This window comes from Hypanus sabinus, chromosome 5, assembly GCF_030144855.1.
Source record: "Hypanus sabinus isolate sHypSab1 chromosome 5, sHypSab1.hap1, whole genome shotgun sequence".
Classification (NCBI taxonomy): Eukaryota; Metazoa; Chordata; class Chondrichthyes; order Myliobatiformes; family Dasyatidae; genus Hypanus; species Hypanus sabinus.
The window spans coordinates 47,996,199-48,023,222 of record NC_082710.1 but is presented as its reverse complement, the minus strand read 5'-3'; the positions used below and the strand labels follow the sequence as shown (position 1 = coordinate 48,023,222).

General features: G+C 41.1%; 1 protein-coding gene across 2 annotated transcripts in view; it reads right to left on the bottom strand.

Annotated features, from left to right (window-relative positions):
- Window positions 1–27,024, bottom strand: part of syk (spleen tyrosine kinase) — a 134,004-nt gene that overhangs the window by 14,124 nt on the left and 92,856 nt on the right. The window contains exons 7-12 of one of the 2 annotated variants that reach the window (XM_059969911.1): window positions 25,867–25,935; window positions 12,104–12,188; window positions 10,202–10,379; window positions 7,549–7,752; window positions 6,229–6,418; window positions 2,932–3,072 (exon numbers count right to left, since the gene is read on the bottom strand). In XM_059969911.1, the coding sequence (XP_059825894.1) occupies window positions 2,932–3,072; window positions 6,229–6,418; window positions 7,549–7,752; window positions 10,202–10,379; window positions 12,104–12,188; window positions 25,867–25,935 (867 nt within the window). The remainder of the gene's footprint in view (window positions 1–2,931; window positions 3,073–6,228; window positions 6,419–7,548; window positions 7,753–10,201; window positions 10,380–12,103; window positions 12,189–25,866; window positions 25,936–27,024) is intronic. The other variant, XM_059969912.1, reaches the window with a different exon arrangement.

Genomic DNA, 27,024 nt, shown 5'->3' with positions numbered 1-27,024 from the left:
GAGCAGTAAACTAACAGAGCATCAACCCCCAAACAACCTCTGCTCCCACAACAAAATATATAAGGGGCAGGCAATTAAAAAAAGACACAGAATATAAAAACTATAAGTTTGAAAAAGTCCACAGTCTATAAATGCAACATTCCAAACCATGAACTATGATACCCTCCTACAATATCACCAGCATTCATCAAAAGAAGCAGATAGCCTAGGCTGCAAAAAAACTTTTCTGTGATATCTATCTCAGAGGCCAAAGTTAAAACACCTTTCAAGAGGGTGAACCATCTCAAGTTATCAGGCCCCAATGTTATACTTGGCAGGATACTTAAAATCTGTGTTGGAGCGTTCAAGGACTCGTTCATCCTCCCACTGCTGCAGTCAGTGAACACCTGCTTCAAACGAGCATCAATCATCCAGTGACCAAGAAAAGCAGGCGGAGCTACCTCAGCAACTATCACCTGACAGCAGTCGTATCTACTGTGATGAAGTGCTTTAAAAAGTTGATCATGGCTAGAATTAACTCCTTCTTGCTCAAGGACTTGAACCCACTGTAATTTGCCTACCATTACAACAGCTCTACGGTAATGCAATCTCAATGGCTTTCCATTCGGCCTTGGACCATCAGGACATCAACAATATTTATGTCAGGTTGCTGTTTATTGAATTCAGCTCATGTACAACAATATAATCCTCTCAGGACTAATCAAAAAGCTTCAAAGCCTAGGCCTCTATACTTCTCTCTGCAACTGGATCCTTGACTTCCTCATCAGAAATTCAGAGTCAGTGCAGATCAGAAGTAACATCTCCTCCCTCACTGAAAATCAACAGTCAGCGCACTTTAAGGATGTGTGCTTATCCTACTGCTCTACTTCCTCTGCATTCATGACCGTGTTGCTAGGCGCAGTTCAAACACCATTTGTAAATTTGTCGATGATACATGTTGTTGGCAGAATGTCAGATGGTGATGAGGAGGTGTACTGGAGTAAGATAGATCAGCTAGTTGAGTGGTGTTGCAAACCCCACCCTCCACTCAACATCAGTAAATCAATTGCGAACTTCAGGAAGGGGAGGTCAGGAGAACACACACCAGTCCTCTTTAAGGAGTCAACAGTGGATAGGATGAACAGCTTCAAGTTCTCGGGTGTCAACATCTCAGAGGGTTTATCCTGGGTTAAACACATTGATGCAAACGTCCACCAGAGATTATACTTCATTATGAGTTTGAGGAGACTTGGTATGTCACCTAAGACTCTAGCAAATTTCTACAGATGTATTGTGGAGAGCACTCTTACTGGTTACACAACTGCGTGGTACGGAGGCTCTAATCCAAGGGTTCCCAACCTACAGTCTATGAACCCCTCAGTTAATGGTAAGGGTCCATAGCTTAAAAAAAGCTGGAAACCCCAGCTCTACTGCATAGGATCAGAAAAAGTAGCAGAAGGCTGTAGACCCAGCTAGCTCTACCATGGGCACTAGCCTCCCCACCATCGAGGCCATCTTCAAAAGGAGGTGCCTCAAGAAGCCAGCATCTATTATTAAGGATCCTTGCCATCCAACACATGCCCTCTTCGCATTCCCACCACCAGGGAGGAGCCTGAAGTCACACATTCAATGTTTTCGGAACAGCATCTTCACTTCCACCATCAGATTTATTAACGGTCCAGGAACCCATGAACACTACCTCACTATTTTGTCCTCTTATTGCACTATTTATTTATTTTCTATTGTAACATAGTAATTGCTATGTATTGTACTGTACCACTGCTGCAAAACATCAGGATACAATAGGGTCTTTTAAGAGCCTCTTACATCGAGCTTAGAAAAATAGAGGGTTATGCGCTAGGGAAATTCTAGGCAGTTGCTGGAGTAGGTTACATGGTTGGCACAACATAGTGGGCTGTAGGGCCTGTAATGAGCTGTAGATTTCTGTGTTCTATGTTCTATCTCACAACACATGTCAGTGATAATAAACCTGCTTCTGATTCTCCACAATTGAGTGATGATAATGGGGATTATTCATTAAACTTGAGACCAAGCCATCTTAGCCGTATAGAGAACAAGTAAATCCCAATAAAGAATGATGTGATGAAGGGCTATTTGGGAGAACCAGTCCAGTGGAAGAAAGGAAGTAAAATCTCAGATGTTTGGGTAATTTTCAGCAACTGAAGTGTTTTGAATGAGCTGTGTGATTCAATCGACATCAGTCGATTGAATCACTCTCAGCTAAGAGTGAGCTAAGCCATTGTGGTCAGAAGATCTCCAAATTGAGAGACTGTAAAGGGAACAACGGAGCAGATGTTTCCTGTTTCTTCCAGTATTATAAAATTCACAGAAGGGGCAAAAAGTAAACATTCTGGAAGATTAGAATAAGGAACATTGGAAATCCAAACAGCAATATCTTAATGCCAGCTGTCATGAATAAGAGGATTCTGAGGTCTGAACTCTTAAAATGAACCTGGCCAGTTGCTCCAGCTTGGACAATATCTAGATCTGAATCTATAACAAAGTTCATAACAGTGTATTAAGTCACGTAAGTGTTTAAGTAAAGTCCTTTGTCCTACACATTGGGTAACCAGAGGAGAAAGTTCAACAATATTCAGAGCAAATGTTTGAAAACAAGGGTTGGCACAAAAAAGGTGTAAGGTCAATTACTAATCTTAAGTCTGAGGTTGATATTTTGGTAGTCAAGTGTACTGATAAATGTTCACCCATAATGTCAGTGTATGAGATACAATGAGCTAAATGCTTTACATTGATTCCTACAATATTCATGAAGAAAGACTGATTAACAAAATACTGTCCAGTCTGTTTCCTTCTCCATCAGCAACTACAGCAAAGATTTCAATAACATCACAACAACCTAACAGAAGCCTTTGATTTCAGCTGAGGAGGTGCATTGTTCATGAAACTAACATTTGTTAGAACAGAACTTACTTTGTATGGCTTTTGCCCATAGGAAAACGATTCCCACATCATCACACCAAAGCTCCAGACGTCACTTTTGCTGGAAAACTTGTAGTAGTTAATGGATTCTGGTGCATACCACTTTATTGGCCATTTACCTGTACTTTTGGCCTAAAACAAATGTCAAAAGGACAAGAGAAGGAAACTGGTGATATTGTAACACTTGGGTTCTTAGCAAATGCAAAATGCAGTATCATAATAATTATTTAATTGTGTATGTTGGCACATTCATGCTAACACTAATCACAGGTAGCAAATAATCAGTTTACCAGAGTGAAATAAGACATCTGGTTGAGTAGCATCTGAAAAACATCTCTCACTCAACATCAGCTAAATCAAAATGATGATTGTTGACTTCAGGAAGGTGAAAGAGAATGAAAATATGCTACTGTACATTGAGAAAACGGCAGTGGGGAGTTAGCACTTTGAATTTCTGGGTGTTAACATATCAGATGACTGGTCCTGGGTCCAGCACATGGATGCAATCATACAGAACGTGCGCTGGCATTTTTATTTTTTTTTAGGAGGTTAGGGAAGTTTGACTTATCATCAAACAGTCTACCAAACTTCTACAGATGTTCTGTTGAAAGTATCGTGACTGACTGGCCATGGGATTTATTTTGTAGCTGCCATTGGGCAGGAGATACAGAAACCACCAGGATCAAGAAGAGCTTAAACCATTTATTTGGCTCTTCAACGAGCTTCCAGTAGAAGTGGTACAGGCAGGTTCGATTTTGTCATTTAAAAAAAAATTGGATAGTTATGTAAAGGGGATTTCTTCTTTTTCTTTGTTACTGTGTAAGTAATCAAAATGGCTGTTTTGTTAAAAGTAGGAATGCTTCTTTGTTGCGAGAGAGTGCTGGAAGCTTGTTTGGGTTAAAATTTACTGATAACAAGAATTGTATTCCTTTGTAAACCAATTGGGATTAATGTTGTTCTTTCTTCTGAGTCTGTAAGCTATTGTTGGCAGGCTTTTGGGGAGATTGGCGTGAGGGGGTGAGAGAGGGAGGACGAGATGCTGTATGCTGGGCGAGGAACGGACCCCAAGCGGGGGTTCGAGGCCAGGAGGTACTCCGAGGAGAGGAGATGAAACTAGATGTGCTTGGTTGACCACTTCGGATGGTCCTGAGCTGCGAGTCGAGGAGTTCAGAGGGTCCTGAGCTGCGAGTCGAGGAGTTCGGAGGGGATCGAATGGTGGCCAGAAGACATCAGTAATTGAGCTCCAACGGTTGTGCACCAAGTGGTTTGGACTTTGATAAGTTTGGCACCTTATCTTTATTTTTTTTCCTTCATATATACTGTATTGTTATTAATCACTTAGTTATAGTAACCTTTATAAATTGTACTCATTTAATCGCATATGGTGTACTGTCATTTTTTGGGCGAAGCGGGGACATCACACAGCATCCACACCAGCTGATGACCCAGTTTGGTGGGGCCGAAGGCTGCTCCCCCTAGACAAGAACGAGCTGAGCGAGCCTGAGGCGACCCAGGGGGTTACAGGTATATAGACAGGAAAGGAATGGAGCGTTATGGGCTGAGTGCATGTAGGCGGGACTAGGTGAGAGTAAGCATTCGGCACAGACTAGAAGGGCTGAGATGGCCTGCTTCCCTGCTGTAATTGTTATATGGCTATATGTTATATGGTTATAGACCAAATGCAAATGCTTATCATTACAGCTTAGCACATTAGGAACACTTTGACATTTTGCACTAAAATAGACTTTGTTCTTCTGTTCTAATGGTGTTTTCTTGTAAAAATATTGTGCATAATTTATGTTTATGTCTTTCTTGCTTATAGGGTACTATTTTATGCATGATTACATGATACTATGTGCATATAGTGCAGCTGCAAGTAAGCTTATCATTGCACCTGTGACTTCTGACAAATATTTTCCATTAATTGGATGGTGCTAGTGAAACTTAGCAACATCTTGCAGGCAGCAAGATGGTTTATTAAATATACTTTTTCTGGAGTATGATTGCTACAATCTGTAGCCTGTAATTTTTTATTTGGGAGTTGTGCTTTTGAACTGTCTGTATAACTGGCGTTTTCATGAAGTTCCGAATGATTCAACAAACTGGACTCTCGAGAAGGCCTTTGTTGAATTGGACTCAGGTCAGATTGAAGTGGTGAGAGTGAATAAATGAATTGGTATTTAGCTGATTTATGTACTGAGCCAGATTAAAATATTAAGGTGTTGAGGCTAAGGGAAAAGGTGGGGCATAGCCAACAAGCTCCTGGACTGGCCTCACTATCTTCAGTGCTGAACTGACACTGCAGCTGTGGCCTGTAGGCTCCTGGACCGGCTGTGGCATTGAACTGACTCGGTCGCTGTGCAATCACTTTCAGAACTCTGTGCTTTATGTTTGTGTATTATTTATTTACCGTTTGCATGATTTGTTCCGTTCTTCGCACATTGGATGTTTGATAGTCTTTGTTGTGTAGGTTATTTTGCATGGATTCTATTGTTTTTTTTTGTGGCTGTCCACAAGGAGACGAATGTCAAGGTTGTTTAAGGTATTCATACTTTGAGAATGAATGTACTTTGAACTGTGAACTTCGAACTTTGCATGTAAAGAACAAACTGCACCAGAGAAATGTTCTGCAAGTTGGGCATGTAACAGCAAGAAGAAAATCACATGGAGAAAAATCATCTTCAAAGCTGTGAAGTACATAATATTGTCAAGCATAAACTGCAACTATTAGAAATAAACATGGATTTTAAATATTTAAAACACAATTTTGGTGCTGCATTATAAGCAGGGCAATTATATTCCAAATTCTTCTGAAAGATTTATCTTAAAACATTCATGTAAAGACAGCTGAAAGCTTGTATAGTAATTAATGCTGATTGTGGGGAGGTTGTTGAACGATGTGGGGAGAGGAAGGAGTAATGAGGTGCTAATGCTGGAGTGAAAAGAAAGGGAGGTGTGAAAATGAATACCCTGACAGACTGCTCGATAAGACGATAGGGTGAGACACCATTCTGAAGAAATTGCAAAGATAAACTCAGAATATTAAATAGAGATCTAAATATACTGTAGATTGGTATCATTTTGTGTTTTAAAAGATGACTGATTCCAGTTAATTATACAAGTGAGAGGCACTTCAGAGTTTGCAGATTATAAAGGCTTTCATTAAGAGGTGGATGAATAGACATTCCAGTTCTAATCCATCATTAATTACTTACTTTGCAACATGGGAAATTATTGCTTGAAATCCAAGAAATACTGAGGTCAATAAAGGGCATTTTTACAACTTACCTTGTAATAATTCTCCTCAGAGTTTATGGCTTTTGATAGACCAAAGTCGCTGATTTTAGCATAATGCTGAGTTACAAGGAGAACATTCCTCGCCGCTAAATCTCGGTGCACGTAATTTTTCTCTTCTAAGTACTTCATGCCCATGGATACCTGATGTACCAATTCAACTATGTTGGTAATGCTAACGTCTCTGAAAATAAAGGTCATTTTAATTCAATTATTATCTGGGAAAGTTAAAATGAATGATCAATAATTATAAATATCGCAGCATACAGATTATCTATTCTTATAGATACTTCCTTATTGTCTTATCTCCCTTTTGCTTAGATCAGCAAGGTTGAAGTGTACACACCAATGGGATTTAGTGGATGATGGACATGGTGGAGAGCACTGGAATGATTGTGTAGGGTCATTGATGGGAATAGTGACACCGCTGAAGGTAACATTACCCCAAGTAGAATGGAAAACTTATTGGATGCTTGACTTTGAGATAAATTGAAGCTTAGATGTTTTTGCCCTGAGTCAGCAACCTGGATGAATAATCGAAATGGTGCCTTGGAAAAAGAGTTTGTTAACTATGGTCAGAGTTCCTCTTTGACTGGAGGAAATCAGATCTCATCTAACACTAGATAATGTACAAACCAGTGCAAACTATTACAAGATAATGATAACTTTTAATCCTACAGCCATCTACCTAAGGAATGCTGCCTATAGCAACTACCAGTTGTAATTAAAATTAACAAAATTAACAATGGGAATTTGAACTTCTCTTATTAATGCACAGAATGTGTCTACAATACACTTGCATGCTACAGAAAGTTCAAGTAAACAGAGCTGATTTATTGTTATATAACACTAAATCATTATTCTAATTTGTTCATCAACAATTGATTCTCTTCTGTTCTCAACGTGAAACTACCAGACAGTTCTACAGAAGACTTATCAGAATGGCTGATTCTTTAGAAGCAGTAGTTACAAGTTATGCTAAATGCTGTTTCTAATATATTAAAAAGTCTGCTGGGTTAATAATTGTCCACATTATTAATTGTTTCCGGATATTTAGTAACATAATTCCTTTAAAATGCAGTTTGACATTTGACAATCATTTCATTTGGGTGCAGAAGCAAAGTAACCAAAATTAATAATTATAAATCTTTTGTTGCAATTCACACACATATTTAGTATATAGACAAATGACAGTAAGTATTTTTTGGCCTACTTGAATATGTGACTGAAAGCCTTCAAATTTATGGTCTTTGAAGACCAAATTGACTTGTTTAATAATCCAGTGTGAAGAAATATACAAAAAATCAAACTCACTTGTGAGTCATTAGAAATTTATTCATTTGGCCTTGTTCAGCAAGTTCCATCACCAGCATTAAACACTCTCGCTCGCAGATGCCAATCATGCGGACGATATAGGGGTTATCAAGCTGATGCATGAATTGAGCCTCCTTCATCAGCTCATCCTTTACTGCAGGATCATCACTCTTCAATACTTTTACTGCTACGCTTATATTTTTCCTGTTAAAAGAAATCCAAAGACATGATCCCAAACATTGGCACATGCATAAAAATTGAGTACTTCAAAAGTTGTCAAGTCACAATTTACATTTCCCCAATACAAGATGTAAATTTAGAATCTTGATCCCTGCACCAAGTTCTCTGAGAAGATTTATGAGTATTTTGTAATTAAATTGATTATTCTTGTTTTTGTTGTTGGTTATGTTATGAAATCCTTTCCTTAAATCTATGCGGTTCCAAGGTTGTCGAGCCGAGCAGTGATAGTGGGGACAAGCTCCCACTACCTAAAAGTGCTCCTCATGGCATGCGCCTCAAATAGCCTCTGACAACCAAGTCCAACTCCTGGCCTTCTCGTGTGGCTTCGCCTCTAAGTCCGGCGGAACTGTTTCTACTGACAAGAGAAGGGGCAAAGGCGGGTCCTGGTGGCGTAAAACCAGTGCTTTGGGTAGGTGGAGCTTGTCAGCCTGGGAAGGCAGTCCATCTAAGAGAGGGTAAACTCTGATTTCAAACCTCCACTGCCTTGCAGCCATACCCACTCATGGGAAAGGCTTCAGGAGTAAAGCCTGAGGACAAATCTGGAGCTGGAGTCCCTGAGGCAGTCCAACGTTGCCTTCAACCTCACTCTGACAACTCCTGCGACGTCACTGGTGCCAAGCTGTATCAGCCCTTGCCCTTCCCTTGGACAACATCGGTGGCGTGGAGATGGGAGACTTGATGCTTGGGCAACTGTCAGTCTTCCATACAACCTTGCCAAGGCCAACGCCCTGGAGAGGCTGAAGCAAGACTTTCCTGGTGCAGATCCATGGTCTCGCGAGACTAACGAATGCCATCCAAATCTATGGCACCTTATTTTTGATATCCATATCACAGGAGTAAAAGATTCTGACTATCTATGCCTCTCATAATCTTAGGCTTCTATCACATCAGACCTTAGCCTCCTCCACTGCAAGGAAAGCAAGTCCAGCCTATCCAGTCTCTCCCCAAAGCTGAATTCTTCCAATCTAGGCAACATCCTGATAAATTTACATTGCATTCTCTCCATCAATCACATCCTTCCCCAAAAGCACGAGGACCAGAACTACACGTAATACTGCAAGTGTGGCAACCTTCTGCTTCATTGCTGTACGTGGAACCAAGATTGGCTGGAGAACACATCGGAATGCTATGTTGTCAAGGCTGGAGTCTGAGATACATCTTCACATCTGATTCTGAGTCAGCTTGAAGCAAGTCAGTGTTACTGGTTATCTTCTGTTCCTTCACAAATTCATGATACAAGTTATATAAATGCATTCCATGGGCAAATAGTTTATCAATCCTGCTCTCAAAGGTGACATTATAACTGTTAATAAGGGACTGGAGTGTCACTATTGCCAATAAAACAATTACAAGCTCTATGATATGTCCATTCCGATGGCAGAACTCCTACTGGGAGGACAGAAAATCAACTACACCCTTGAAATGCTGTTTAAGACGAAAAACAAAATCCGATAAAGCATTTTTAGGATTGTATAGTTTGCAAAGCTCAGAACATTTGGAGAGTGAGGATCAATTTAATCTATTTATAGGCTCAAAAACTGTGATTCTGAGAGTAAAGTGGCCTGAATCATGTAACCCCAGCACTCCTTTTAACAGTTCTGAACACATCCTAGTCTTCTATTATGACAATATATGTTGATATTTGACCTCAATTAGCCAGTTATTCTAATATTGATATATTTTAAAACTAATATAATATTGTCACTTTTCTCACAATGACACTTTGCCAGGAGGGATAATGTGAAAGTAATATTGTATATTCTTCATAATTATGGAAATATAACATGAAATTGCTTAAGTACTGTAATAGATTTCTTAATTGAACTCTGAGTAGTACTTGCATGTTTTAACTGCTACTTTCTTTAAAATTGAGTCATATGACATCTTTAACTGATCCTTAACCTAACCAAAACCCAAGCTGTAGGGAACGGTTAAATAGGTTAGGACTTTATTCCCTGGACAGTAGGAGAATGAGTAGGAGAGTGTAGGAGATTTGATAGAGCGAACACAATTATGAGGGGTATAGATAAGGTAACCGCAAGCAGACTTTTCTCCACTGAGGTTGGCTGACACAAGAACTAGATTTCATAGGTTAAGGGTGAAAAGTGAAAATATTTGAGGGCAACCCGAGGGGAAACTTCTTTACTCTGAGAGTGGTGCAAGTGTGGAATGAGCTACCAGTGGAAGTGGTAGATGCGTGTTTGATTGCAACATTTAAGAGAAGTTGGATAAGTAAATGGATGGGAGGGGTATGGAGGGGTGTGGTCTCTAGGCATACAGTTTGGATAAGCTGAAGGGCTGTGGTGCTCCATGACTCTAAAACACACTTGGGAAATGAACATTTCAGAAAGCTGCTTACATTGTATTTTCTATGTCATATCAGTGTGTTCCTTCTAAACATGTAAACACTTACTTCCTCATTTTGTAAATTCCTTTCTTTACTGTACCAAAGTTACCAGATCCAAGTTCCTTCTCTTCCAGCGTGAGGCAATCATTTTGCAAATAAAGTGTCTTTCCCTGCAGCTCGTCAGGGTCAGCATAAGGGCTCTCATAGACGCTGGTATCCATTGGCATGGCATCACTCCGTACACCTGCAGTGTGGCAGACAGGTACTCAGTACTGAACTCAACTCTGGCCATACAGTGCACTCATGAGGCAGTTTTTAACTTTAGACGATCAACCAAATTGGCAGCATTAACCCATACCGCCTGTGGTAGCAGACCGAGATTTCAAAAGAAAACATGCTCTATTTTCGTTACTGGTTTTTAACTCCGTTGAATTTCAGGAATTTGGGAAGTAGCAGGTTGGATATTTGATTATGAGACTGTATTTCTGTGGGGATGGGAGGAGAGGGTTGTAGCAGATGGCAGTGGGAAGGGGGAGTGTTTGTCTCTAAATCTTCCATCATGGCAGCAGCAGGAAAGCTGTCTCTCCTTGGATAAAGTTATGATGGAGAATGTGGAAAATCATGTGGAAATTCATCTCTATGTCTTTAATAATATCAAGACAACGCATACAACACAGATGGGGTGGGGGGGCATATACTGCATTAACTCTTAATTTTTAAAACAGTTAACTGTCAGGAATGAAACACAGTAATGGCATGCAGGATGAAATCCATAGCCATAATATTCCAGTCAGCATATCTCAAATAACAGCAGCCCAGTTAGCAAAGGAGATTTATTTTATTTTTATTATTTAGAGATATATTTTGGGATAGGCCCTGCTGACCCTTCAAGCCACACCACCCAGCAACTTCCAGCAACACTATCTTAGCCCTAACCTAATCTCAGGTTAATTTAAAATGACCCATTAACCATCCAGGATGTCTTTGGACTGTGGGAGGAAACCAGGGGACCCAACGAGAACCCACATGTTCTACAGAGAATCCCGACAGAAGACGTTGGGAGACTGAACTCCGAACTCCGAAGCCTCAAGCTGGAATAGAGACATGCTGACCACTGTAGTAAAAAGAAAAAATCTTTGGATGGGCTAAGGAAACAAAATGAGTATTTCAGTTGGGAATATCTCAAGGGGTATGATTTCAAAACTTGAAAAATGCTTTCAAAATTAGCCATAAGGATAGGTTGGACAAACTAGGACTCCCTTCTCTGGAGTGCTGGAGATTGAGGGGAGACCTGAGGGAAGGTTATAAAATTATGAGAGATGTAGGGCAGAAATGTCAAATTCTAGAGGACAAGCTTTCAGATGAGAGGAACCTGAGGCTCCTGGAGCTTTGACCACTCACTATGTGTGCTAGTGTACTCTGGGCTTTATGTGGGTGAGTGATCATGAGTGTAGGAACAAATCCAGTGCTGCTGCAACTTAATTTTCTGCTACTTATCTATTTAATACCGTTTTTCTATGACTGTCTTGTTTTTATCTACCGCTTTATTTGTCTGAGAGAAAGCCAAACAGAGTTTTATTGTACCTATGTATAATGACAATAAAGATCATTCAATTCAAATCTCTTGTCTGCATCAGTAAAATAATCACCTTCCTTGGAAAGTCCAGTACAATGATTTTGAGATTCTTATGTAAAACAATGGGCTTGCATATCAGCAGAATTTATACCGGGTTAACTAAGATATTTTATTTTGCTGCTTAGATCACACATTTGCTCTATTGCTATCTTGCACATACTTTCCAACTTTATGCCACAGAATAAAAACAATTCACAGTAAATACTTATAAATGGAAATTATTGTAGCAACATGTGCTACAATTCATACTGGCGAAATGTCATTATTTACCTTTTTATATTAGCAGAACAGATAAGTTCATTGTTAACAGATAAAACAGAATCACGACTCACCTCCTTCTTCTCCTCCTCTATTTGGCCTGGGCATGTATGGGTTAAAAGTTGTTGCACTAGGAGAACGGTCAACCATTGTTGATTTCTAAAAAAATACAAATCAATGTTAATTTGGCCTTATTATAATGTCTTCATTCAATAGGGAGAGCTGGATTGGTTACGTATTGTAATTTATCAAGATCATAGTATTCTAAGCATGCAAGTAAAGCGTATGCCACATGTTAATCAGTGTTTATTATGCCAGCCCACTATAAGGAGGTAGATGCAAGCAGTGAAGTGTATTAACAGTACATAGAGGAGCCAATGGCCGACACATAACAAAAGAAAACATTGTTAGATTACAAGTTCTTGTGAGAAGATTGCCATTTTTCTTCTATTTTCTATTGCTTATTTGAAGTCAAAATCATTTAAACAGTTTCAAAGTAACTTAAATGTGAAAGCCTTGGTAGTTTGATGACTACCAAGTGTTGCTGAAAGGGTGATTTGCCACTGGAATGTGTTTTCCTAACCCTCTTCCCAAATGCATCCCAAACCCTTTATGTGCTACAGTTTCTCCCCATGGTTTTCCACAAACGTAATCTGTTCAGAAGATGTCTCTGCCTGATCCTTCAGCTCATTTTCTTTCTACTCCTAGGGACTGAAGTTCCTCTGTTGGCCTCCCCATTGAAGCGACGTTTTTAATCCGTGTCCGTCCCAATCCATTTAATCTTACTGCCTTTGCCTCTCTCAATTACTTTTATTTTTGAAACATTTGCTAACAACTAACTTGTGTTTACTCTTGAATGCCTTTAAAAGCGCCCCTGTCAAGTATAACTACCTGCATTCTAAATTTCTGAGCATCTTAGAATCAGGATCAGAGTCAGGTTTAATATCACCAGCATATGTCGTGAAATTCGTTAACTAAACGGCAGCAGTACAATGATAGTACTCTATACATGATGGTATAGAGAAAAAATAAATTTCAGTAAGTAGATATATGTATATTAAATAGTTAAATTTAAAATAGTAGTGTAAAAACAGGAATAATAAAAAAGAGGTAGTGTCATAAGTTCAATATCCTTTTAGGAATTGGATGACAGAGGGGAAGAAGATGTTCCTGAATTGCTGAGTTTGTGCTTTTAGGCTTCTGTACCTCCTTCCTGGTGGTAAAAATGAGAAGAGAGCATGTATATGAACCTCACCCTGTATATAAGCCACGCTCTTAAAGTGACATATGATGGAAACTATGATTGCTAACACAGTATGCAACTAAAATAATGTTTCCTAGCATCCTGTGTCTTGATTGTAGCTTTGATCTCTCTTAATAACTTTCTCTAACTGTCCTCTTTCAGTGAGAGTTTGGATATGCCTCTCCACAATGACGCAATGACTGTTGTTCAAATGCCAGAGCTTGTCCCCTCGTCTTTTGATGGAACTTTTATCTTGCTTTCCCTGTAATTTGTAATTAAATCAATACAATTTTAATGTTGGAGAAGTACTTCAACCAAGTTCTTCCCTGACACTATGTTCACCATCTTGGAATCAACAGCAAAATAACATTTTCCTTTTGTGTTTACTTTCACAGCACAACAAACACTGCAAGAGAATTACTTGCGGTTGGGTCAAATGTATCATATCATTGGATATGATTCATAGTAACACACACAAAATGCTGGAGGAACTCAGGCCAAAACATCGACCATCTCTCCATTTCCATAGATGCTGCCTGAACTGCTGAGCTCCTCCAGTTTTGTGTGTGTGTGTCGGTTCAGATTTCCAGCATCTTCAGACTTCCTTGTGCTTCAGCTTGTTTTCGGTTCACTGCTGAGGTCAGGTTAATTTTCCTATATTTTCCTGCAGCAGTTCTTAAAATGCGCAAGGAATAATAATTTTAGCTACCTTTGTGCTAAGTTGGACAAAAACAGCTCCTGGCTATCATGACTAAAAATTGTCAGATAAATTTGCAGTGTGTTTAACATCAGTAACAGTAGAGGGCAGTGCAGCATTAGTTTTTCTGAGATCATTTTAATCTAATCGCCAGACTGCTCCCTTTTCCCACTAATAACATTGCTAAAAGACACACCTTTCTCATCAGTGAATCTGTGTTCAACTTTTCATAATTTTTGTGCTTACTCAGTAGAGGATTGAAAAGAATGTCTTTATCCAAAGCTGTTGGGAATGAAAGATGCCAATAAAGTAATCAAACAGTGACTGCAACCCTTTCTTAGGTTGCTTCATCTGGACAGATTGCAGCAGCAATAATCTGCTAAAATGTTTCTTGGGAGCTTAAACAAGAAACAAATCTGCAGTGAGTATTTCTCTCATGGTGCAGCAAGCAGTCCTGTGATCACACACTCCAGTAACTAGGTTTCATCCTGACATTGAGTCTGTGTGGAGTCTCCACGTTTTCCCTGTGACCTCATCAAGTCCCCCGGTGTTCTGGTTTGCTCCCATATTTCAAGGACGTTGCTTCGTAAGTTAGATGAACCACAATAAACCATTGGAGCATGTGAGAAAGTAGGTTAAAGGGAAGTAAGGGAACAGAACTGCTGGGAGTGTATTATGTGTCAGTGCAATAGGCCAAATTTCCTCCTCTGTTCCAGGCAGAACTACTTTGAGTATGAAATACTCTGACATCAAAACCATGGCTATTTATCTTATATCTGCACCAAGACACATTTATTGCAACTGTTCTTATGATTTATTTGTTCAGTGACCAAATCATGGGTTCTTTCATATCTTCTGTTGCCAATGAGCACAGGACTCAGAGTGTTCGATGCAGAGCTATCAACACTGGGCATACTTAGATTGTGATTGATAGTCAAAACGAAAGAGACTGTCAATCTTTTTGGAGTGATATGTCAGATTGTATATACAGCAGTTTTAATGCTATTGACTTGATGTGGGTAATCTTAACATTAGACACATCATACTAACTAACAATGGAATGAAGAATGAGATATACTGTAAATAAGAATATAAGAAATAGGAGCAGGAGTAGGCCATCTGGCCCGTCAAACCTTCTTCACCATTCAATAAGATCATGGCTAATCTGGTCATGGACTCATCTTCACCGACCTGCCTTTGCCCCGTAACCCTTAATTCCCCTACTATGCAAAAATCTATCCAACCATGTCTTAAATATATTTACTGAGGTAGCCTCTTCTGCTTCATTGGACAGGGAATTCCACAGATTTACCACTCTCTGGGAAAAGCAGTTCCTCCTCATCTCCATCCTAAATCTACTCCCGCAAATCTTGAGGCCTGCTTCTAGTGTCACCTACCAGTGGAAACAACTTTCCTGCCTCTATCTTAGCTATCCCTTTCATAATTTTATATGTTTCTATAAGATCTCCTCTTACTCTTCTGAATTCCAGCGAGTACAGTCGCAGGCGACTCAATTTCTCCTCATAGTCTAAACCCCTCATCTCCCATCACATTCATAACATCTCTCTTTGGCATGTTAGCCACGTCCTCCACTGTGAAGACTGACACAAAGTAGTCATTCAAATCCTCAGCTATTTCCTCATTACCCAATATCAAATCTCCCTTCTTGTCCTCTAAGGAACCTCTAAGGTGTACTTTAGCCACCCTTTTCTGTTTTATATAATTATAAAAGCTTTTACAATCTATTTTTATAGTTTGTGCTAGTTTATTTTCATAATCTAGCTTCCTTTTTTTTATTACTCATTTCATGGTCCTTGTTGCTTTTTAAAGTTTTCCCAATCTTCCAGTTTCCCACTACTTCCGGCAACTTTGTATGCACGAGCTTTTAGTTTGATGCCTGTTTTTATTTCCTTAGTTACCATGGCTGTCTCTGCCCACCCTTACTATGCTTGCTTTTAACTGAAATATACTTTAGTTGAGCACTGTAAAAAATCTCTTTGAAAGTCTTCTACTGTTCCTCAACTGTCCCACCATATAGCCTGTGTTCCCAGTCTACGCTAGACAAATCCTCCCTCATCCCATTGTAGTCTCCATTGTTTAGGCATAATACACTGGTTTTAGATCGAACTATTGCACCCTTTATTTGTATGAGAAATTCAACCATATTGTGATCACTCTTTCCTAACTACAAGATCACTAAATTTACCTGTCTCATTGCACAGGACCAGATCTAAGATAGCACGTTCCCTTGTAGGTTCAGTAACATACTGTTCAAGAAAGCCATCATGGAGTCCTCCTCAAGAGCACCTTGACCAACTTGATACACCCAATCTATCAGCAAGTTAAAGTCCCCCATGAAAACTGCTGTTCCATTCATACAAGTCTCAGCGAATGATCATTCCTCTCCAGGAAATGTCAGCCCATCCTTAGTTCGGCCCTAGTAGGGACTGAGGTGTGCAATCATTGTGGTGGTATTTGTTGCTGCATCAATTAAAAGCAATGTGGTGTTGATTTGGCAGCAGGTGCTCAAATGCGCATAAATGATCAGGATTAACATCTCCAAGGCATTGTGCAGAGATCACAACCTCTGGTAATCTTTGTCACAAAGACCAAAAGCATCAATCACAAACTTGTGAGATTCATAGGAACCAGTTCATAAGGAGTCTTTATCAAAGCTGCTATACTTTGGGCTCTGTTCAAGAAAAGGGCTGTTAACCTGCAATTCCAGCGACATAACCTAATTCCCGACTACAGATGCAGTCTACATGGAATTCACACATTCTCCCTGTGTCTGCATGGACCTCCTCCGGCTGCTCTGGCCTCCTCTCACAACCCAAAGGTGTGCTGGTTGGTCAGATTTTAAGGTATTATTTTAAAATGCCCCTAGTTTCATGTCAGTGACTTGTAGAATCTGGGGTGGATAAGTAGCATTAGTATGTAATTTGATGGTTGATATCCGGAGTGGACTGAGAGAAGCGGGGGGGCTGTGTACGTGCAGTCTGACTCAGTCACTCTATGACATATTGACGGACAGACGGTGGAAGGGAAGTCCGACTGAGAGTTCAGGCAGTGATCCAACAGAATCCACAGGCAGAAAGAAGACATAGAAAATATTTAGTTGGTTTGTTTCAATGATTTACTATACTTCCTGGATGCACTGACACCCTTGTTGGACCAACAGCTTTTGAGCAGCTTGGGTTGGATCTGAGGTGTCTCTCTTAGTGGCATCAGCTATATATTTTATCATTTTGCTTCCCAGTTTGGACACTTTCAACAGACTGTTGGCATACCGTGTGTGAGTACAGGGTAACACTGACAACTTACACAATAGGAGTACTGGAGCTATAGTCCAGTTAGTAACCTTCAAAAATTATCTTTTTTTGTTCCCGACAGAAGAATTCATGCCATGCAAAACCAAAGGTGCTGTGCAGTGTATTATAAATGGTTAATCTTTGTGCATGTTGAATGTCTCACCACCAGTGCGGCCTTGAACATAACAGAACTTTGATTACTTCTCTGGGAATACAACCGTGTGAATGCAACTTTCAAGGGTAATTTGCTGGTTGAGTTGGTGGTGAGGAAGGCAAATGCAATGTTAGCTTTCATTTCGAGAGGATTAGAATGTAAATGCCAAGGTGTAATGACAAGGCTTTATAAGGCACTCGTGAGGACTCATTTGGAGTATTGTGAGTAGTTTGGGGCCCCTTATCTAAGAAAGGATATGCTTCCATTGGAGAGAGTTCAAAGGAGGTTCACTCAAATGATTTCAGGATTGAAAGGATTATCATATCAGGAGCATTTGATGGCTCTGGGCATGAACTCACTGGAATTCAGAAGAATGAAGGGGAATCTTGCTGAAACCTATCGAATGTTGAAAGGCCTCAACAGAGTAAATTTGGAGAGGATGATTCCTGTGGTAGGGGAGTCTATAGCCAGGAGACAAAGCCTCAGATAAGAGGGACGTCCACTTAGAGAGGCAATTTCTAGAGGAGGAACCTCTTTAGCTAGAGAGTGGTGAAACTGTGGAATTCATTAATATAGGCAGCTATGGATGCCAGGTCAGTGAGTATACTTAACATAGAGGTTGATAGATTCTTGATTAGTCAGGGCATGATGGAACACAGGGAGAAGGCAGAAGATTGGGGCAGAGAGGGAAATGGATCAGCCATGATGAAATGGTGGAACAGACTTGATGGGCTAAATGGCCTAATTCTGCTCCTGGTCGAATGGCAATACGACTGTGGGAACAACCATGGGAACACGGAAGTTTGTTGAGTGCAGGGGTGGGAATTGTGATGTGGTGAGTGGTGACAGGTGATGACTGGTCCTGGTTGGGTGGTTTGAGACAGTGATACGTATTGGTATGCTTATTGCAGCATTTCATACCAGTGGTAAAGCAGAGTGGTGGAGGGGTTTTCAGATATTTTCTTGGGGCCTCATTGATGAGCTTGATGTGAACTGCACTGTAGATCAGCAGAATGGGGGGTTGCTACAGTGAGAGGGGTGCTTGCATACCTGGATAAGTATTCCAATGCTTGACCTGTCCTGTCCTAATAAATGTAGTTTTACATAGATCATTGGAGTTGTATCTTTCTGCCTATCTGGGTTGCATCCAAGAAGCTTTTGTTGTAACAATACATTTTCATGTAGTTGACAAATGATCTGGCAGGTGTGGTCGAAAGCAGAAATGACTAAGATTAAGAATAAGAAGGTAGATAACCCCCTCCCCCAATTATGAAGAATACCGAGTACTGTGCTGGACTAATAACTCTGTGGGGTTTGGCAGCCTGGCCAATTTGTAGGCTTACCATGAATTAAAATGTGTCAATGGATTGGAAAGACAAGCTGGACCCCTGAGGGTTGGAGATGGCACACCTTATCATGTCCTGTCTAAAGGGGCTAGGGTCCCCAAACAAGAGGAAGAGCCAGAGAGGGGCTTTTTGGCTGCCGGCAGCCACCATAATACAACAGCATAAGACAATCTCTTGGAAAGAGGAAGAAATAGGGAATTTGAAACCAGAGGTGGAGGCATTGAATCAGCGCAGCATGACCATGGTGGAGGCCGCTCTGTCGGTGCCGACCTGGGCTGAGGTGAGGGAGGAAAAGAGTATTGACATCGCCTGCCTCCTGGTCAAGGTCAGGCACTTGTAAGTGACACGAACTGCTAATTGGCAACCGGACCCAGTGAAGATCCGGGCTCTTATTTTACAGGGCGATGACCGGGCTGCCAAGCATGCGGATATTTGCTGTGATGGTGAGGATTGGGAGAAGAAGGCGTAAAGTTACCATCCTCCCTCTGACTGCCACCCCCCACCCCCCAGCCCTTAAAAGCATGACCAAATAGGGTTACTACATCCACAGAAATGTGGTCTGACCGATCTCCCTCTCCAAGCACCCTTCAGCCTGCAGGATAATCTGGCACTCCAGGGCAAAACGTCATCCAGCTAGACGGAGAGCAGAAGTGGAGAGCTGGAAAGGTGGCTGCCTCCTTGGTGACTAGGGATGACTCCTCCAAGGAATTAGTCAAGCCGGGGGACTGGAACAGACCAAAATCGGGGAACAGTTAGCGGCCTGGTTGTTAGGATGTGGGATGCGGGGGGGAGGAGGAGTCATCTTACTTGACTGGGAAATTGGCGGCATGGGAAGATTGTCATCAAACCAAGGGGGAAACAACGCTCTATGTGGAGGAAAATTATCTGTGGGACAGTGTAACAGCCATGGTAAAGGTTAAGTATCCCTCTATCCTTCCCTGTCTGACTGGCATTTGAAATCTCAAGAAGATTGGAACACAGTGGAGCAGGGGACTTAGGCTCTCTGTCAGCAGGCCTTGATCACTGGGATTTATGAGGGTGGAGATGACTGGCTGGAGGATCAGAATTTCACTTTGACCATGCTAGGTTCTTGGTAAAAACAACAGCTACACCCCCCCCCCCCCCCACCACATCTCCATAGGACCATAAGATAAAGGAGCAGAAGTCGGCCATTCGGCCCATCGAGTATGCTCCGCCATTTCATCATGAGCTGATCAATTCTGCCCTTTAGTCCTATTCCCCTGCCTTCTCACCATAACCCTTGATGCCCTGACTACTCAGATACCTATCAATTTCTGCCTTAAATACACCCAATGACTTGGCCTCCACTGCCGCCCATGGCAACAGATTCCATAGATTCACCACCCTCTGGCTAAAAATTTTTTTTCACATCTCTGTTCTGAATGGGCGCCCTGCAATCCTCAAGTCATGTTCTCTCGTACTAGACTCCCCCACCATGGGAAACAACTTTGCCACATCCACTCTGTCCATGCCTTTCAACATTCGAAATGTTTCTGAGGTCCCCTCTCATTCTTCTAAACTCCAAGCAGTAAAGTCCAAGAGTGGTCAAACGTTCCTCATATGTTAACCCTCTCATTCCCGGAATCATTCTAGTGAATCTTCTCTGAACCCGCTCCAATGTCAGCACATCCTTTCTTAAATAAGGAGCCCAAAACTGCACACAGTATTCCAAGTGAGGTCTTACCAGTGCCTTATAGAGCCTCAACATCACATCCTGCTCCTATACTCTATTCCTCTGGAAATGAATGCCAACATTGCATTCACCTTCTTCACCACTGACTCAACCTGGAGGTTAACCTTAAGAGTATCTTGCACGAGGACTCCCAAGTCCCGTTGCATCTCAGAACTTTGAATTCTCTCCCCATTTAAATAATAGTCTGCCCGTTTATTTCTTCAACCAAAGTGCATGACCATACACTTTCTGACATTGTAATTCATTTGCCACTTCTTTGCCCATTCCCCCAATCTATCCAAGTCTCTCTTCAGACTCTCTGTTTTCTCAGTACTACCGGCCCCTCCACCTATCTTTGTATCATCAGCAAACTTAGCCACAAAACCATCTATTCCATAATCCAAATCGTTGATATACAACGTAAAAAGAAGCGGCCCCAACATTGGCCCCTGTGGAACACCACTGGTAACCGGCAGCCAACCAGAATGGGATCCCTTTATTCCCACACTCTGTTTCCTGCCGATCAACCAACGCTCTATCCACGTATGTAACTTTTCCATAATTCCATGGGCTCTTACCTTGTTAAGCAGCCTCATATGCGGCCCCTTATCAACGGCCTTCTGAAAATCCAAGTACAAAACATCCACTGCATCTCCCTTGTCGAGCTTACTTGTAATTTTCTCAAAAATTGCACTAGGTTTGTCAGGCAGGATTTTCCTTTAAGGAAACCATGCTGAGTTCTTCCTATCTTGTCATATGTCTCCAGGTACTCCATAACCTCATCCTTGACAATCGACTCCAACAACTTCCCAACCACCGATGTCAAGCTAGTTGGTCTATAATTTCCTTTTTGCTTTCTTTCCCCCTTAAATAACAGAGTGACGTTTGCAATCTTCCAGTCCTCCGGAACCAGGCCAGAATTGATCAACTTTTGAAAGATCATTGCTACTGCTTCTGCAATCTCCACAGCTACTTCCTTCAGAACACGAGGGCGCATTCCATGCATCTCAAGGGAATAATACTGCCCTTTTTAGGGCTGGTGGGAGGGAAGACTGTAGGATTGGTTATTGGGCTCATGGAGGGGTTGGAGTAGGTAGGTGGGACTTGGTGAGGAAGATAGAGAAGCAGACAGAGGAGGGTCCCGCCTGACCTTTAACTAGATGTTTTTGCACCTGCTCAAGGCAGGTATCCCGTAGGATACCCACCACTGCCCTGCACGCTTTCTGGAAAGACAGCTCAAAATAAGAAAGGAGAGGATTTTCAGAGGGGGAAGGAAGGCCCTGCTGAATCCCCAGCCAACGGGAAGAATTATCCCTCCCTTCACCCTTCCCTTGAGGCATTGCCGAAAGCTCCCGAGACCAGCAGCGGTTGTTGCACTCCCGCCTCACTCCCATAGGAGCATGGCCAAGGCTCCAGGCATATCTGCTCAGCGACACTCTCCCAGCAGTTAGAGCTGAGGCCTTATGGCCCTACTGCAGGTCACTGGGGAAAGGGAGATGTCTAATGATGGATGACACGAGTCGATACTGCGGTTGGGCACACTGTTATCCCAGGCAACCCCAGGTGATGATCGAAGGATTAGGAGGGACACTCATCCTGGCCCAGGTGCTTAGAGTCAGGTCAGCTATCAGCTCCAAACAACCCGGACCTACGTCAGTGCCAGTCGCAGAATCCGCTGAGTGCATTTTGAGTATGAATGTCCTGAAAGGTAGGTCCCTGCAGACCAATAGGGACCATTATACTTTTGCGATGGCTCCAGTGATGGTGGGACTGTCTAAGCGGGGTACCCTCGTTATCCCACCTCTGACCAAAGTAGTGAACCTCAAGCAGTACCTCATCCCAGGTGGCACCAAGGAGATCGGGAAAACATTGGAAGCATTGTTGAAGGAGGGGATTATTCGGCCAGCAATGTCTCCATATAATAGCCTGATGAGCTGGTGCAGAAGGGGGACAGAACATGGTTAATAATGATTAGGGATTTGAATTATGTAACACGAAAGATATCCTTAGTAGGCATATTACAAAAAAACACTTAAAGTGCTGAGCATTTTTCAGACCATGAAAATAATTCCTGCTCGGATCAATGGTTGGTCCACACAGCTTTAAAATAAATCAGAGGGTATGTTGACGAGGAGTTGGGGAAGGTATGAGTACAATAACCAACTGGACCACTGGAGGGGGGGGCAGATTGTGGCCTGGGGGCCAGGCAACATGCAGTGGGTGGTGCTTCCAGGAGAACAAGGAATGGTTTGTCCATTCGTTCACTAAAGGGGAATGGTAGTGGGCTTACCTACACTGCTGCTCCTCGTCTCAACAGTGCTAATATCTTTCTCAGAATGTTGTATGAATGTGCTTATCATTAAAGTGCTGGGTATGCTCATAGATTTCAACACACTTAGTCATGGGAGCACTGATCCTCGTCCCTCTAAATGACTCTGAATGCTGGGCACGGAACAAACCCATCATGAATCAACTATGGTGATTGACAGTACCTTGAAAGGGGATCCGTTTAAGGGATGGTACGTACTGGCATATGATCAGAGTAAGACCAAAGTAGCAATGTTGAATGTAATACCCCGATCCAGGAATAATTGCCACTGCTGTTACAGCAGTGGCTCTGATGGGGAATAGCTCATGTACATATGGTACTACGGTGAGAATATGCTGTTTTGGGCCAGATTTGTTCCCTACATTGAATGGCACCCAGGCCTACCCTTGGCTGGTCTAGCTGTTGCTACCTGGACTATGTAGTGTCACATATGTATCGTATTGATGATCTGGCCAATCACAGAGCCCACAAGTCCACAAGTCAAACCATCAGAGAAAGGTCTCACAGAGGTCAATCTGTTCTGGATGAATTCATCCTCCAATATAATATTGCCCAGTTATCAAGGGAGGTCACCCTAATGGCTTCAGGTAGAGCAGAATAGCATTGGATTATGTCCTGGCAAAGCAAGTAGGTGCCTATGCCATAATAGGTCAGGAGCATGGTACATGCATCCTTTAGGACTCAGAGGTTTGCCTGACCATATCCAATGGCTGGTAGATAAGATATTGTACGTAATGCAGGATATCAGTTCCATCACTATTACACAGCGTGAGGATTTTGGTGGCCCCTTGGGGTGCCAGGACGCTGATGGGCTATCATAATGGTCTTGGGTTTTTCGATAATCATTTTGCTTTTATGCTTAGTAGGTTTGCAATTTGCCTGTAATAGGGTGGGACATCTGTGTGGGTTTTATTAAAGCCTGTGGGCTGAATGTAATGGGGTTGAAACATTTGGGAAAGGAGGAATTGTAAATGGTTAATCTTTGTGCCTGTTGAACGTCTCACCATTACCGTGGCCTTGAACGTAAAATAATTTCAATTACTTTGATGGGAATAGAACCATGAGACTGAAATACTACTGTCTTACGTGGGAACATGAAAGTTGAGTGCAGGGGTGGGAATAGTATTGTGATGAGTAGTGACAGGTGATGATTGGTTTTGGTATCGTGGTTTGAGATGGAGCCATGTATTGGTACATTTACTGCGGTATTCCTTATCAGTGGAAAGGGTATAAAAGTAGAGCAGTCGAGGGACTTGGGGGTAGTTTTTGGGACCCCACTGATGGAGTGGTTGTGAACTGCACTGCGAATTGGCAGAACGGGAAGTGAGAGGGGCACGTGCATACCTAGATAAGAATCTTAATGCTTGATCTATTCTGTCCCAATAAACATAGTTTTAAGAAGATAATTGGGGTTTATGTCTTACTGCCATTCTGAGCCAGTCCAAACCTTTAGTTGTTACAAAACATGCAGAAAATGCGATGGATGATAATGGATAATTAGAAAAAACAAATGTATTTGCTTAAGAAGCGAAGATACCAAAGATTTTTCTTTGGTAGTTGGTAGGGGGTTGACTTTTTTTTATATAAAAAAATTCTTTTATGATGTGTGACCTATCTTTAAATTTTTGATTACAGAATGGTATACCTTTATGTGTTATGCTATAACATTTTGATCAATTTTATTACAATATATGAATGTACACAAGTTATGTTGAGATGTATCTATGTGTTGCACTCTGTAAATCTTGTTTTTTCTTCTGAATAAAAATATTGTAAAATGAAAGAAAGAAAGAAAATGCAAGATTACTTTAGTACTATTAAAAAGGGTAAAGAAGTTAGGAAATTTGAGAATCATTGAAGAAATTGTTTCGTTCACCAACCCTTGAATTGCAATTTGATTGTGCTTCCATGTTCACTCCGGTACTACATGCAAGTTGAAGAACAATAATATCAAAACAGCCTAGAGGCCAATCAAGAAGCTCTCAGAAAGCAAGTGCTCAAGAGGCATTTAAAACCAGAAGCACATGACAACCCTTCTCACTACCTCAGTTCACTTATGTACAGTTCTGGATGAAGAACATACTCATGCATTTGTTCAAACAAATTTCATCTCTAGATTGAACAGACATAATTACATCAAAATTGTCAATATCACAGCAACAAGAAATAACATAATTCCAAGCAAAACCAGTACATTCAGTTTCATACCAAACAAGTCAAGGTTATGCAATTGGGAGACAGGAACTGTTGCAGGAGTCTGTAAACCAAGAGGTCTTAGGCTGCAGTCAATGACAAAACCTGAATTACTTATTGAAGTCAAATGAACTCTCCCAGAGAGGAATCAAGTCCGGATGAAGATTTCCTTGGTCATGACATTGTGTTGGTGTTGGATTCAGTGCAGGCATCAAGAAATTATTTAACATACGTGGACTGGTCTGACAAAAAAACAAAAGAAACTTCCAAAGCAGTCCAAATATTTATTCATCAACTCCACATGTAAGGAGAGCAGGAAGCCTCTATGAAAAAAGCTACTAGACTAAGTTCATAGCTGTCATCCATTTAATGTGTATCATGATACTTTATACATTTTGCACCAATACTCCAAAAATGAGGGGAACTGTGTAGTGCAAATTTAAGCATCAACATTATATTCTCTTGGTAGACATATGTTCTATACTGTAATCCTGATCTACAGGCGAATCTTGTAGTGGGACTCCTTTGCAACAAAGCAAGATTATCTCAAACATTCATCAGCTGAAACACCCAACATTTAGACAGTATAATTATGCTCGTCAGCATGTAACTATTAATGATTAAAGTGAATGCCATTTGTATTATGATTATCACATTAATTCACAGCATAAGAAATTGAGTTTGCATGTTTTAATTTCTGCACATTCTTTAAAAATGGTTAGTAAAGAGTGCAGAGAGAAAACAACCTTAGAAAATTTATTAGTAGCTACATTCAAATATTAGTTGAGGTCATGCATTAAACACAGTGTTAGGGACTCAACAACCCAACAAACCTGTGGAAAATTGTAATATAGTAACATGAGTCAAGCACCTTTTTGGAACCATACTTTGGAAAGGATGAGGATTTGATTCTGGAGAATATTCCACCTTCTCCCTCATTCTGGAAACCACAATTTCAAAAAGGAAAATTGAACTGTTTTAAGTATCTGTACACTTAATATATATGATGGGCTATTCAAATAAAAATTCACATTATTTGTTTTCAAAGCATTCCAAAAATTACTTATGCTATAAATATTATTATTTAAATGAAAATAAAACTAGTGCAAATATACCAGTGATAAAATGTGATGACATAAAAATCCTAATGATCTTGGTGATATTATGACAATAATTTATTCAATCTAGGACACTGCTGAATAGATTTTGCCCCTTTCAGAGATGAAAATGTCCTGCAGGGCTGGTGGGAAAGAGGACTGGTGGGAAAGAGGGCTGGAGATCATAGATTTAAATTGGACTTGGTTCTTCAAAGTGACACTGAAAAACGTGCATCTTTCATGTCAAGACTCTTCACCTGGACTGGATGTTCTAGATGAAGGGTCTCAACTGAGAATATGAACAATCCATTTCTCTCCATAGATGCTGCCTGACCTGCCAAGATCCTCCATCGTTTTGGGTGTTGTTTCAGATTCCAGCATCTGCAAGGTCTTGTGTTTGTGGATAGTGTTCAGCCTAGTTTCTTCGGAGTAGTTTTGGAGGTCTTTTAGTTTTTTGAAGAAGCATCCATAAAGATAAATTAGGGTAGGAGAGTGTATGTTTCTTATTTGGACTTTAGCAAGGTCCTGCATAGTAGGCTGATCTGGAAGGTTTGGTCCCACAGAATCCAGGGAGAGGTGGTTAAGTGGATGTAAAGTTGGTTTGGAAGTAGGAAGCAGAGGGTAGTTGTTACTGTGAATGGAGGTCAGTCATGAGTGGTGCATCATTGAGATCATAATTGGGATCTTTATTATTCAAAATACTCAGTGGCCACTTTTTAAGGGGAAACCTATACCCCTGCTCATTATTGCAAATATCTAATTAGTCAATCATACAACAGCAACCCGATGTATAAAAGCTTGCACACATGGTCAAGAGGTTCAGTTATTGCTCAGACCAAACATCAGAATGGGTAAGAGTTGTGATCGAAGTTTCCACAGACTAATTGTTGGTACCAAAACAGGGTAATTTGTGTATCTCAGAAACTCGTGGT